We start from the raw sequence: 15604 nt of genomic DNA on the forward strand, positions 1-15604 counted from the left end.
CAGTGACCAGGTACCCATTGAAAAACGACCTCGTGACCTTTTTGTTGGACATCATGGTAAGGTTTCCCGACTTCGTATGTCAATTGGTCATGACATCCGTGTCGGAGAACTGACTGCGTGCACTGTGATGCCGGTTTTGAATCGCAGAACACAGCCCATTTTCTAGGTCTTTCAGAATCAAAGAATTCCAGTGCTCGACGCAGGGCCGTTAGTTCTGCCGCCGTTGAGGTCGTGACATGCGATGTCTTGAATCGCAGTGTCATTCCTCGCGTTGGTATAACCATGGCACCAGAAGAACTGCGCGACGTAGTCGATCCATCGGTGTAGATGTGCACGTGATTGCTGTACTTTTCATATAGAAGAAGTGAGCTCAGCTGTTTTAGAGCAGGGGCCGGTAGATCTGTCTTCTTCTGTAGTCCCGGAACCATTATATGTACTTGTGGACGGCTCAAACACCACGGAGGAAACGCTGGCTTGGCCGCAGGTGCGTATACCCTGAAGTAAGCGACGCACCATGTGCACTGACAATACCGCTAAATGTCGAGCAAGGCCTTGCAGCAGTGAGGCTCGCCAAGTGGTGGGAAGGGGTCCTAGCATAATGCCTGAGATGCATACGCATTGTCTCAGCGGTAATGTGCGTCGTGATTGGGTAATCCTGCGCAAGGGCAATGGTTTCAGCCGTTGATGCACTGCGTGCTAAGCCAAGACATATCTTAAGCAAGATGTCATTGTGGCTGCCTTCTGAAGCCGAGCACGAAGCTGAAGTCGTGTCACACCTGATGCCCAAATGCAGATGTCGTCCGCATAGATGGAAAGTCGTACGGTGCTTGACAGGTTGTAAACTAATCCACTGAGGGTGAGATTGAAAAGAGTCGGGCTAAGCCCTCCTCCTTGAGGGACTCCTCGGCTACCGTAATGCTCGGACGTCGGGCCAATTTCTGTGTGCACGTAGAATGTAGAATGGTCTCCTCTGTAAGTAGTTGCACGCCCACATATACATCTTACCTTCAAGACCGACGGCTTCTAACGTGCTAAGGATGGCTTCATGGGTGACATTATCATAAGCTCCTTTAACGTCGAGAAACAGAGCAGCAGATAGTCGATGTGGACCGAACGCGACCAGCGCGCTCCGCAAGCTCGGTGACTGACGTTCTGCTCCTGAGCACAATGTCGCTGGTTCCGTTCTCACTAGCTGTGGCCGCGCGGTAGAATGTGAAATTCCTCGCGTGATGTGCTTTTGGAGGATGTTAATGAACCCCAGGTAGTCAAATTAATCCGGAGACCCGCCCCTCACTACGACGTCTCTCCGTGGCCCGCAAGTACCTTTGGGATGGTAAACCCCATAATTTAGTTTTCGAAAGAACCAGCCTTTACTAACGACGGACGAACTCATACAGAAAATGAAAGAAAAGACAACCCATCGTTCACGCGACATGCGTGGTCATTTGTCCAGCATTCTACATTCCTCCAGACTCGTGATGCACAGCGCGCTTACACGGTTGGTGCATACAAACAGCCGTTGTCGCAGAGACAATTACCAGACATACGTGTTCGTGTATGTACACACGGCTGAATACAACAAAACAAAAAACTGATTTCCATTCTCTCTCTGTTTGCGCCAGAAAACAACATCATCAGGACCAGGCTACTTTCGGCTGCGTAGCAGAGAAAGGGGGCCACGCTGGCCGAGCCAAGGCTGCTGGCTGCTGGCGACTTTAGTCTGCGTGCGGCCAGATTGCCACGGCAAGCAGCCGACCACATGATGATGGGGCTGTGGCGAGGAAGAGAGGAGTGGTGTACGTGCGAGCGTGCGTGCGTGTTTGCGCGGAGCAGATGACAGACACCAACCAGAGAGCAGAAGATGTCGCCTTGTGCGGAGGAGCGGCATCTCTCGGCTACTCTCGATAAGGGACTAAATAAAAGGGGTACTAAAAAGAAACCATAAGTCGCATAACAAGCAACGCGAAGGACGATATAATAGAAGGAGATCAGCTAAGAAGGACCGTAGAGAGAAAGGGTGACGGGAACGCTGGTATACCGTGGGCATCTCGGCGGAGAACACGGTCTGACGAGAGATGGCAGAACAAACAGCGGACATTTAAAACGACAGAATGTAATTAAAAAGAGACAGATCACAGGTTTGGGAGGACGGCGCTAGGAGGGTAATGTGTATGTGGGAGGGCTCAAAGCAAAGCGAGACCGGGAGGAGAAAGCTCGAGGGCGAGGAGGCGGCGCGCGCGCGCAGGCGCGAGCAGCTTGCAAGCGGCGGCGCGCCGTTCCGTTTCGCGAAGTCCGCGACGAGGCGGTGTGGGCGAAAAGCGCTGAGGGGCGAGACCTCCCCCCCTCCACCCTTCTCTCCGCCACCGCCGTGGGTTCCTTCAGCGCGCGGAGCGCACCGGCGGGCACACGGAGACGCGTGAGCGGTGGCGTCGGCGGCGGTAGTCGGAGCGCGCGCTCTTCTCTCCTTATCACCGGGCAACGCGCACGCCGCTGGCGGACCGCGTATAACGTCAACACTGCACGCGAGGCGGGCAGCTTGCGCCCGGGCTTTAACTCGGCTGCGGCGAGGAAACACGTTTCGGTGTCCGCCAGTGGTGTAGGGCCCATGGAGGTCGTCGTGACGGCGTCGTCAGCTGGGCCGGTGCTGTGACCCTCGACTCGCTTCTCGTTCATTACTTTTTAAGTTTCGCTCAAGTTTGTTTCCGAGCCTGAACGTCTCGGGGGGAGCCGCGAAATCGTCGGTGAACGCGTTATATTTTTTTTATTTTTTTTTATCCTGGGGAGGCGAACCTTACTCCACGGTCTCGTCGAGCGATACAAAAGGTACCATACTGTGCCATCGGCGGGTGATTGTTTACGGAGGTGACGCTACACGACGCATCGTCGTCTGCTAGATTCTGCTGACTGTCTGCTGCTGACTCTGACCGTAAGTGAACGTGAATAACGAAAGCGTGCGCTAGGTCACGCGCATTCACTTTGGGACCGGTGCTGTCGTACTTGAACGGTGCGAGGGACTCTTGTCGAGAGGAATCGTTGCTGTCGACGGCAGCTCGCTGACAGACTGCCACGGCAAGCGACGCTGGCGTCATGACGGGAACGGATGACCAGTGCTGTTTGGAGGCGTCGTCTGCTACTGGACGTGCGCCCTTCAGGCCGCTCCACCGCGGCGTGGTCTCCAGAGACGGTGCTTCTCTGCATCTTGTGACATGGCTGCTGGTGTCGGTGCTCTTTGTGCTGTGCTTATTGGCTGCCGAGAACCGCGTGGACGCGAGACATTTCACGGTGGACGAGCTACTGCGGACCAAGTTTCCGATGAGGGTCTCGGACGACCTAGACATTGATCCCTGCAAATCAGGTGGGTGGTGCGGAAGTGCGCGCTTCGTTTATTCTTATTTTGACTCAAGCTTTGTAGCTGCCTATGTCCGTGACTGGGCGCCTCGCTTCTCGTGTTAGTAACGTGGCAGTCGGCAATTTCACGCCCCAGAAACTCATCTCCATAACACAGTCGGGAGCGCTTCGGTACAGTGCCATGTTTGGCTCTTTAGTGGGCGGGAAATGCGCATGCAGCAAACCGTTCTGAATGAAAATGAGAGCTAAGAGAACAAGCGACTGGGAATAAAACCAAGAAAAACATAAGTAAGGGGTGCTACCAAACGTGGGCTCCACGTAAGATGCGCTCCCAATTGAAACATTCGTGTGCGAGCATTATTAGTTGTGAAAATACCGGACTATCCAGATATGTCGCTATGTTATCAATGCGCACTGCATGTGCTATGTGTAGTGCACATTGATTCAGTGCGGCCCGATTACATGTATGACAGCGCTCAGTTTTCTAGGGCGTTCTGCCGGGCTAGTTGGTTCGTATCTTCAGACGTTTCTTCTAACTGTGCGAAAAAAAAAAAAACACGAGCACACACCAAAGAAATACACACCACACCACGAGCGCAGTTCGTGGTGCGACGTGTTTCGTCTTTTGTGTGTCCTCGCGTTTCTTTTTTTTTTTCTCGCAGTTAGAAGAAACGTCTAAAGCTTTCCAGGAAAAGAAGAGTGTTGTTCAAGCCACGAGACAAAATAAGACTAAGCATTTAGGAGACACACAACGAATCGGCAATCGTACAAGAACCTTACATACGTTTAAATGGCAGATTCGGGACATGTATACCAGTTCCACAGTGTAAATCTTTTAGGCGTTGCCCTTTGTAGTTCTTTTTCTATAATGGCGACCCCTTTTTTCTTAATTACGTTCTTGGTAGACTTTTAAATAATAACCCGCGAGGGTTCTTTAAGGTTTCCGAAATCATGATGTTTATCTTTGGCTCTTATCATTGACAAGACAGGAAACTTAACCTGATACGGTTACATTGGAGTTGTTTGATAAATCGAATCTTATTTCCTTCCTTTTTTTTTCTTCCTTTCTTTTCCCTGGATTTTGCCTGAAATGCAATACGAAACGCGTGTAGAAGCATGTAGCATATGTTATGCCGTAGCTCATTGCGACTGAACGTTGTCTGGAAGCCTCATCATTAGAGCGGGATTTCGTGTTTCGTCGCATAGCTCGTGAAAGGCGTTGCAACTAGAGTTTTGATAAACACAGCGAAGTAACTCGACGCAGCATTTTCTTGTAGATGCCAAGCAGGCTTACCGACACACATTATAATTTAACAAGCGTTTCCTCTATAAGTTATGCCACTATCGGTCCGCCAACAGTGATCGAGAAAAGCAGAAATTTATTTATCGCAAGCAAACGCTAGTGCATTTTACGGGGCATGAAACGAATATTATTAAGACTGCTTTCCGCTCGATTGGCACAGTAGCAAACTAAGCCAGAGTATTAACATCTAATAGCTGTTTTAACATTTATTTATTTTTTAATTTCTAGTCGGGACGGCTGAATACATTCGACTCAATCTGCAGGCCGTCGCCAATTGCGCCGATTGGATATGTGGCGGTAATATGCGATAACATTCGGAGATATTACGCGTACTATGCAGGACAAAGAATGGCAGGTGCTCTTTCAGTAGACAAGCTGGGTGTGTGCCTGAATGTTTGGTTGACGAAAGAACCACTGCGAGAGGTCGCAACCCATATGTGCAGTGAAAGAGTTCGCTGATCTTACCTATTTGCTCAACTTTAGCCGAGTGACCGCGGAGATAACGTGTGGCATATATGTATATATATATATATCGCCCGATGCTGCCGCAAGTGTAGCTTCAGCAGCAACACTTTCCGACTGGGCTTGGCCAATAAATGCAAAGTGCATCTGTTACGCGGGGAAAAAAATCGCCCCTCATAACAGTGATGTCAGCGTACCTAATAGTGTGCATGCACAAACTCCTTTTGAAGAAAAGCCCCAACGCCAGCGCCGTATATATATATATGCATATATGCGTCACTGATTGAGTAAACAGTCCAGGGTTCGACGGAACACTGTCTGGCGAGGGGTGTACATATTCCTCGATCTTGACAGCAAACAAAGACTCGCCAGTTTCAACAACAACAAAAAAAAAAACGAAGTTTAGGACGTTTCGAGTCCCCGACGGGTCTCTTGTTCACATAAAAGTGAGAGAAGCTGGGCCGTGCCTTATATACGTAGTAGATGGCGTAGCGATCTGGTGTATACTTCTGGTAGATTTCCACGTGTCCGATTAAGTCTAAAAGACGTCGACTGCACTAATAATGATTCCAAAAGAAGGCGAGATTATAGTGATTTTTTCCGTGTCGATGACAGTCGCCGAATTCCAATCAATGTTGTGACCCATGTTAAGGCGATGTTCAGCCAGCGCGTTGGCGGCGGCGTGTCCCTTAGCTGCGTCATTTTAGTTGTACTTAATACGTCGTCTGAAATTGCCTGTTTCTTTCATGTATGATGCGCGGGTGTCTTGACAAGTTATCTTATCTATGAGATTGAGGAAAACGACGTCGATATAAAGTTGGTCGAAAGCGCAAAACATGCGCCCACAGCCGCCAAAGTGCACAGAAAGCACTCGACTCCTGCGTCGTGATGAAATAAATCTCCATATCCAACTTAACTTAAAGTACTGCTGTATAACACAGTGTACGGACCAAAATTTCACCTTTTCGCTCCAACTCTCCAGGGCGCCTATACGAGTGACCTTGAAGAGATTTCGGGACTGTTCGGTGGAAGGTCGGTAAAGAAAGCAGCTCTGTGCCTCCAGAGCTAGCGTTCCGCTCCGAACCCCCCACCTCCTCCCTACCACGCCCATTTAATTCGCGGTCCTGCAAACCATCACTCACGCGCTGCGTGTGCAGTGCGTGCCTGAAGAGGGCACGTGTGCTACGGGCCCGACGAGCTGCGTTCACTCTCTTGCGAGCCGAAATACAAGTAGAAACAATGTATTTATCATAGCGGCGCTGCCTTGGACCATGGCTGACCACGGGCGAGCTAGATGGGAGACGCGTCTCCCCTCGAGCTAATCCGTGGGCTGGTCTGCAGCGAAAGAGCCCTCGTCGTGGGCTTCCCGCCTGCACCGGACTGCCTACCACATCCCACGCATTACGAGCTCAGTATTCAACTGTGCTCGTTAACCTCTCAGGGTAGTTGGTTCTGTTCGCTTCTACTTGATATCGGCGTGTGCGTGCGTGTTGAAAATTAACTTTAATTAAATTGTCGGTTTCTACGTATACCAAAACAAGGGTGCAGTTATTAGGTACGCCGTAGTGGAGGAGTCCGCAATAATTTCGACCACCTACGGCTCTTTAGCGTGCATCTAAATCTAAGTACGCGGGAGTTTTTGCATTTTGCCCCAACCCGCGACCTCGAGCTCCGCAGCGCGACGCCGTAGCCACGGCTACCGCAGTGAGTTGTGTGTGTGCGTGTGCCCGTGCGTGCGTGCGCGCGTGTGTGAACGCGGACGGCAATATAGCAGGCGACGACGACGGCTACACGACTGCTTTCTTCTAGTCAGACGAAGAAACGCTACAATGTTTTTTTTTTTTTTTTTACCTGTACATGGGCCGACACCGCGGCTAGTGCACAACGCGTGTGTGGCGAAGTTCCCGCGCACACAGGCGGTATTTGCTCGCGGCTTTGTCCACTTTCTTGCTGTCTGCTGCTGCTGCCTTCCGTTCATTCGATCCCTCATCTCCTCGACGGGCCCTGCGTATAGCAGCGGCTTCTTCCGGATAGCGCGCGGCGCGCGACCTAATCCCTCGATCGGCCTTAGCCAGCGAGCCGGATGGTGACGAGAGATCCTCGTTGTGCCGGCCTGGCGCGGACACGGCTGTTTTCGGCCGAGGCTGCTGGGGCCTTCCTCGCCCTCCTGTCAGCGCGACGCCCTCATCCCTAGACTGGGCTTCGCACGCCCCGCTTGCAACCCCCACCCCCTTCTCACTCGCGTCGACGCGTCGCTGTCTCTCCGTTTCGTATCGGGATGAGTCGAAGAGCGGCGATAAGCGGAGGAAAAGATAGACAGGATGTTCGCTTGTCTCGTAGTAAGACGCGCCGATGGCGTCAGCGCTGGCAAGTGAGGGAGGAGAGCGGTTGTTTCCGTTCGCGACGCGTTTTCAGCTACAGTTGTTCCCTGCCAGGAAGGAGAAAACCGCAAGCATTGCGCTTGGAGACGATGCTGGCACGAGTAAATACACGGTCTAGCAGGCTGACGTGTCGATGGCCAAGTCGGCTAACAGCACTGGATGAATTGCAGACTTTGGACAATGACAACCGAGCCAAGCAACTAATGATACGGCTGTGTTTTCGCGCTCTCTGTATAGTTCTTCGATTTCTTGGCGCTCTTTGGCCATATACCTGGTCCTTGCGCCGCTAAACACCACACAGTCATTCAATTCTTCGTTTTTCTGCGGGTACCACATTTTCTGTTCTTTTTTTTTAATTAACGAAAAGAAGGAAAGGGGCGCGAAATTGAGAAATTGCAAGGACTCTCGTGTAGTTAGATCTAGCTTCACGTTCAAGAACCCCAGGTGGTCAAAATTATTCTACAGTCCCCCACTATACGGCGTGCCTCGTAATCATATCATCGTTTTGGCACGTAAAACCCCAGATTTCTTTTATTAACTTGCTCATTTATAAAATAACTTCAGCGACCGTCTCTTCTGAGGATGCATTTCACTTATTGTTCTTTCTTTTTCTTTCATTTTTATTCTTGTTCATGCACTAGCACGACACCACCTCGCCGCATGTATATCACTATTGCTATCGGCCACACACCAGTCCAGCAAAGAAACGACTAGAAGGGTAGAAAAACTATTGTCCAAGAAGAAAATGCGGCCCCTGAAATTATTTTGTTAGTGGAGGGGGGGCATCAAATTACGTTTTAAGAATGGGACTTCGTTCCACGCTCCGATACCGCCGGAATGCAAAAACGCCCGTGCACCGAGCTTTGTCCACGTACTGGTTAACGAACTCCAGGTGCCGGGAGATTAAATCCGTATCCCTCCACTATAATACGGTGTCTCTGCATGGAAGGCACCTGTGTTGCTTCGCGGTGTTGTAAACCCAATGAATGAACCAGTTATCGGTTCTATTAAACTAGAGCAGGTGAACAGCTGCGTCAAAAGCTTCCCCCCCCCCCCGCCCCCACCTGCAGTATAAAGGGCATGTTTGCTTGTTTTTAGTCTATAAAAGCGACCGCATGTTTTCGGATGAATAGTCTTTAATGTGCGCGTTCGTTTGAGCCTATGCATTGGCGAGGGTCGAAAGAACTGCGCGTCGTCTCCCGTCGCCGCATTTGTGGGCGGCGTCGTTTCGCATCGTGTATAAAACGCGCGTCTGATTGCGTGCGTTAAATTCTTGTACTTTTTTTGGCAGAGTTCGCTCGAAATGAACCGCATAAACGAGTTCTGAGTACAACGACAGAACCCAGCCTTGCGCCTTCAAGTGCGCGTAGTGTCGAGCCTACAAAAATAAAAATAAAAATAACTCATAAGGAGGCGAAATCCCGGAAATAATATAAATTTCTGTGAGCCCTTAGACATTTGTTTTACCAACCCATTGATTCTATAGCCGATCGGAAATAGCCAATTGGCTATAGCCTTTGCAGGAAATACGCGAGCTACAATCTCCAAGAAAACAGAACTCGAGTCGTTTCTTCTTTCACTCAGGTCTATTTATTGACTCGAACTTAGGCGAGCTCAAGTTCGCCATCTTCGTCTCTCGCGAGCCCTTCGCTCCCGCCGATCGCGTGGTTGTCTGCTTGCCTCCTTTGATTTCTTTCTTTTTTGTTTCGGAGCATCTCCCTGTAATCCTCCTTGCAGGGACTGTGCCTATCCGGTTGAGTCGCGCATGTGATGCGATCATCCGAGAGAAGAGGCTGACATCGTCGCCTGCTTATTTTAGATCCAAGATATGAACTATATGAACTATACTGCCTGGTTGGTGGGGGGGGGGGGGGGGGGGGCGAATACACAGCCGCATGGCTGTGTTTTCGGGGGGCGAAAACACAAGCGCATGGTCCCTACCAACCAAATCTTTTTCTCTGGCTCCCCTTGTCCTCTATCCCTTTATTATTACTTTTTTTGGCCGCTACCTCTCCGCCTCCTTCTTTTATCTCTCTTTTCGTTTTCTAGGGAGATATGCCACCTTTGCCAATGTAATAACTTTTCCATTTCAGTGTTCCGACGACACTCGATAAAGTCTCTTTTCCTTCTCGGCGACCCTTATCTCGTCCTTGTTTATCCTTTTTTCTTTCTCGGGCTCCTGCTTCTCATATTTTCGTGTCCTTATCACGCGCAGTGCACTCCCTTCACTCAGCCGTGCTTGCAATAGCAACGCCAGTGGAAGTGTTACCCAAAACTGCTATAAAAAATAATATATATATATATATATATATATATATATATGTATATATATATATATATATATATATATATATATATATATATATATATATATATAGAGAGAGAGAGAGAGAGAGAGAAGCAACCTACTGCAGAGAAAAATAATGAGAAGGCAAAAGGGAGGCACGAATGAAGCAAGGTGGATTATAGGGGAGTGGGAGACGTAAATGTGTAAGCGCAGCGAATGGAACGCAAGACAAAGCAAAAGAAACACAGAACACTTTATCGCAAAAACAGAAAGAGATGGGAAGGGGGCTTGAAAGGGGCCGCGAATGGGACACCATACTGAGTAAAACGTGACACTAAAAATGGCTTGAGACGTCAACGAAAGAATGAGTCAAATACGGGAGATAAATGAAGAAACGAGAATAGACCCGGTATAACAGCATAGCATTGGGTTCGGAATGCGTGGTGCGAACTCTCCTCGGCTGGAGGCGGGTCAGGGAATCGAGGGGAGGTGAAGGGGCTAGGATCCACGGGAGGAGATGCTCGCAGAGGCCGAGGACACGGAGAGGGGGAGAGGGAAGCTCGCTCCACGCGAACAACGTGAGAGACAGTTGTCAGTTTGCGTTCGCTGGCGCGCCGGCAAGGTGCGAAATTGGCGGGAAAAGGCTCTTGACGGGCCGCCCACCCCGCGGACGACCGGCGAGGCCCCTCTTTCTTCGTTCCTGCGGCGGCTCCCGCGTCGCTGTTGTTGGCCTAGGCGCTCAGATCTCCCCCGCCCCCCTCCTCATCTTCGCATCGCCTGTGCTTCGTAGGTGTAAGGAAAGCCTAGGCAGGAAGATGGGCAGGACCAGGAGTTCGTTCAGGGCGCTCCACATAATCGCGCCGCCGAAAGGGGTAATCGCCGTGCAGAAAAAGAAACCAAACAAGTGTGCGAAATTTCGTGTTGGGAGCTGGGCCTTTGACGGGAAAGGAAATCGAACATCGATGGTGTGGGGAATGTAGGAAAGTAGTGCCCCTTCAGTGGGAGGAAATGGAGCGCCCTGGGCACTGAAATAAAGTTAAAGGTAGCAGGGAAAAAATCTAGAGAAAAGGAAAGCGACACACAACTTCGTTTCCCGGCTTCAAGAGTGGCCCTTGGTTCCCGAAGGACGTGCGCTCTCCCTCTGGCTCTGAAAAATTCTCCAAAAAAATCAAGAGCCACAGTAGCGAAATATGGAAGAAGGCGCCGGAAGAGAGCCGCTGAGTAAACCGCTTCTTTCACATCTTGCTCACTCTCACTGTTTGCACTCTAGCGTGTCTATTCTTTGTGTGTGTGTGCGTGCGTGTGTGTGTGTCCTATCAAAAGTGTGGCAACCTCGCGGGATTAACCTATCCGTGGTCCCGTCACGCAAACAAAGCGCTCGAAGCAATTGTGCTGTAGCTAAGTGCTGGCAGCTCTGAGTTCTAATTGAAACTCGATCCTGTCGCCAATTGCCTGCGTGCCCCACCGCGCCTTCCCACCGCACGTTAAAGGCGTTAATGCGCGTGCCAATGCCGCTGCCGTCGAATCTGGAAGGCGCGCTGTCGGAAGGCCAGGGAATGCGGTTTTCCTTGTTGCCAGGCAAGCGAGGGCTCTCATGGTTGCCGACGATGAGATTAGCCGAGTGCAAGCAACGGGAGTCGTTAATCTCGATGCGCCGTGTGCTCGGGATCAAATGAAGCCCATCGAGACTGGTATCAGTATGATAGCGAATTGCTAAAACCATCTTATTGGCATGCGAAGAAACACTGCTGATAACGGTGATATAACAGAGGGTTCACGTCGTGTAAAACGAGCCTGTAAAGCTGATCGTCCCTGTTCTCGCTAGTACATACGTGACACTCGTTGCTGTTGTTGCCTTTACCGTTAGCGGCCGCGGTTGTTGGGAGGTTAAGAACGCCACGATGACTTTCTACTGCTGAGGACGAGCTCGCGGATTCGATTTCCTACCACGGCTGCTGCATTTCGATTGAGGTAGAATGCAAGAATTCTACTGTAGTGTTTACATCGTCATTGTGGTTGGCCCATTTATGTCCACTGCAAGACGAAGGCCCCTCCAAGCGTAGTTACCCCGGTCTTGCACCAGCTGACCCCATCTTATGGCTTCAGATTTCCTAATTTCATCCCACCACCTAATTATCTGCACTGTCCTCGATTGCGCTGCCCTTCTCTGATGGGCACCCGTCCTGTATCTCTGATATACCACCAGCTATCGACCGAGTTTTATCTGCGGGTTAAATGCGGGATCAAAACTAATGCGGAGCTCTCAGTACTGCGGTGTCTTTCCAAACCAGTGTTGCTTTGTTATGTGAAACACCACGAGAGAAACAACTGTTCCCCTTGTTATGGGCTGTACGTACGCTGACGTACCCTTAACAACGGCTTCTTCTAATAAGCCTTTACGAAAAGCTTCGGAGCCACTCCTCGATAAAGATCTATCACCTGACACTTACTCAGAGATCATGTAGCAGGCTGGCCACAGCGAAGCATAATAGAATGTTGAACACTGCACCTGTGAATATCTGGGGCAATTAAGCGACAAACTTCGACAGGGGCCCTAACATGACATATGGGTCTATCGCTTCGAAGCCTTTGGCTGATACTACGCTTCACGTTAATGTATATGTTAGTCATTGTTTTCGATGAATGCGTAAACATCTCTTCGCACTATGAATGACCGATTCCTTGTTTTCCTTAGCATTTTTCTCGGTGATGCCACTCTTGCTCTTCTTAGGCCCATCTCTATTCATCTTGTCCTCAACTTCAGTCTGCATTGCATTTCTGCCTATGTACATCTCTCGTCTTTTCTTTTCACATGACCCAAACCAATCTCATGCGCTCCTTTCGAACTTCAGCTCACAGTGTCCACCACATTGGCCATCTCTCGAATATGGGCGTTTCAAAATGCTATCGTGGCCTGTCAAAACCGATGTCGTTTAGAGCCGCATGACAAGACCGCGGGTTACTGCATTCAGTAACAAGAAAGAAAAAATAACATAGAGAAGAAATCGAAACCAAAGTAAACCGTAAAAGAGTAGAAATGTGCAAAATTATCGAAACGGACGCTATTTTACGTTCATCTCAGTCACTCAGTGAAAGACATACGTACTCCTTACTCTCAGGTAGGTTCATAAAGCATCAAATTAACTAATAAATGACGCGTGAAGTATTTAGTTATCTGGAATTCGCCACACGTGGAATGGCGTCGTCAACAAAGACTGGGAAGCGTGAATTATGCCTTTCTTTCAAAGGGAAGCAGGCAGCATAGCCCACCCAGCTGCTTAGCAGATGACCTCACTGTGTACGCATCCCTGTGCCAGTGTACGTCACGGATCTCCACGAGTATAGCGCTTTTGTACAAAAGCATCGTAAGAGCCATTTCCATAAGCGAAACCTTTATCGATCGACTCCTGCCACTCGAACAGGCTGTTTGCGCTTTTCGTACCCCATCACGCATGTACAACGAAGCAGTAACCTCGAGCGGATGCTATATCGACGCCGTATTCTGCAAGATCCGGGCAACATTCGTTTCCGTCCGTGTCGCTCGAACCTCCTTTAGCCAAAACGCGAGCATCCGCTCGTTCACAGCTAGAGGCGAGCCATTACGTTATTGCATCACAACCGTGCGGGGTTGTCGGATCTGACTAGCGCTGAGGAACGATAATCGCACCGCGCGCTTCCATTGATGGGCGTCGGACAGAGAGTCAGACGTGGTGAGTTGGCGTCTCTAGCGTGCGCGATGACGTATAGGTGTGTCGAATTATGCACGAAGGTGCCGTTTCAAATATACCAGGTGCATGGCCCAAACATGCAAACAAACAAACTAAAGTACAGACGTTACCTGCCGCGAACATTGTTGAGTGATAAGCTGCGACAGGATGTAAAAAATCGGGCCGAGTTGGAAGATATCGCACTTAGCGCGCTAATGAACGTTTATTTGTGGCTTCTCGACTTCAGCTTGTCCGCATTGTACTACGCGCGGCACAAAATGAACACTAGGTTATAGAGAAATGGCAGCTAAACCGCAATCAAAAATCCAACCTCGTTTAGTCTCCCATGCAGTGTCCTTCACCGTTGGACAGGGTTGTAAAGTGGCGAAGCCATGCGAAGGCGCACTCACGTGCGCTCGATAGTGATTTTTGCAACACCAACAAAGAAAGAAACGACTCGGAGAGAGATAGAAAGAAAACTTATCTGAACAGACACGCTGAGTGACGCGCAATGACGCATCAATTTGATGAAGAAGAAAGAGACCGCGCTTGGCTCGGAGAACCTCGGCGAACGCCACGACCTGCCGCTCGCGCGAGACAGAAACCACGTGTGTCACGTGGACCAAGCCGTCGGGACCGCGCGCCGCTATAAAAGTTTTAGCGCAGGACCCTCCGTCGCGCGCCGTGGCTGCCAGAGAGACATGCGGAGCTATGACGCCTCCCCTCCCTACTGCCAGGCGTGCTCCTCTTTGTCTGCCTTTGCTGTCCCCCATAGATCTGGTGCTGCCGCTGTTGTCACCATCCGGCGACTCTTCTACCGCAAACCGTTTCCACTGCCGCTCCGGTCGCGTCGCGCAGCCAGCGCGAGTTCCAGCGTTGACAGACACAACAATGGCGGGCCGCGTGCTCGCCGACCACGTCGACACGGCGCCGCCGTCTGTGACTTCGTCAGAGCGCGCGCTGTGGGCCCGAGGGACGGAAACGCCGAGCGCGGAAAACAAGAAGAGGGGTGACGGCCACCGCTTTCTTTGCGTGCCGTTCATGTTAAGCTCTGCGTATTTCGTCCCTTGTTTCCCTAAATACGAACCGGGTACAGTGAACAGGCGTTGTTCTCTGCGCCTCTTTTTTCGACGCATCGCTCTCTTCAGGGCCGCGACTGATACGGTTGGGAGGAAATTAGCAACCAACATAGGCAGATTTTGGATGCGAACGACGAACGCAATAAGAAAGCATTCATTCATCCACCTCGGTGGATCCGTGGCTATTCTTTCATTCACCCGGCACGGTGGATCAGTGGCTATTCATTAATTCCTTCATTCATTCACCCACCGCGGCGAATCAGTGGCAATAGCGTTATGAGGCTGAGCGCGGGGTCGCGGGTTGAACTTTCATATGCGGCGGCCGCATTCTGATAGTGGAGAATGCAAAAACGCTCGTGTGTACTTAGTTTCAAATGCACGTTAACAACTGCAGGTAGTCAAAATTAATACGGCGCCTCCCACTGTGGCGTCCCTCACAACCATGCGGTTTCGGGATGCCGTTAAAGCGCACAATTTAATTTTAATTTTTACTTTATTCACTAGTTCATGCATTTCGATCTGCCTTTCTCGCTGCGTATGCTTCTCTTGGATTTGTGCCCGCCTTGCCTTCAATCGACTGCACATATTGCCACGCGGCCTGCAGGCAGCTGACAGCGGCGAGAGTCGTAAATCGGCGCGACACCCATTCGGCGGTCCATTGTCGTTGGCGACTGGCCCTGTGACGTCAGCGGTTTCCGCCGTATAACGAGAGAAGCATCGAAGGACGCAGGGGGTCACGAGAGAGGAGAGGAGTCTCGGCCGCCATTATTACGTCGCAAGCCGGTGCATTACAGCCCCCGACGTGCACGAAAAACGAAACGGAACAAAAACGAAAAGATGAAGCGTTGACAGGCGTGCATGGTAGTATTGCCGCCGCCGGCATTCGCGGTCTCCTGTTGCCTGGCGCCTTGAATGCGTCCACGATATGGGACACCGCGTTGGCGTAAAGTCCCTGCAGTGAGTGAACATACACGAGTCAGATAACTGGCTGCGAGCGTGAGACTGTCCCACAGCTGCGCACTCCTGTGGGGTGGACA

General features: G+C 50.6%; 1 protein-coding gene across 1 annotated transcript in view; it reads left to right on the plus strand.

Annotated features, from left to right (window-relative positions):
* Positions 1-2381: 2381 nt before the first annotated feature.
* The window catches only part of tok (tolkin), an 897857-nt gene continuing 884634 nt past the window's right edge, over positions 2382-15604 (plus strand). Inside the window, exon 1 of the mRNA XM_070528278.1 lies at positions 2382-3355. Coding sequence (XP_070384379.1) covers positions 3088-3355 — 268 coding nt within the window. The 5' untranslated portion in view covers positions 2382-3087. The remainder of the gene's footprint in view (positions 3356-15604) is intronic.

Source organism: Dermacentor albipictus, unplaced genomic scaffold, assembly GCF_038994185.2.
Source record: "Dermacentor albipictus isolate Rhodes 1998 colony unplaced genomic scaffold, USDA_Dalb.pri_finalv2 scaffold_11, whole genome shotgun sequence".
NCBI classification, from domain to species: Eukaryota; Metazoa; Arthropoda; class Arachnida; order Ixodida; family Ixodidae; genus Dermacentor; species Dermacentor albipictus.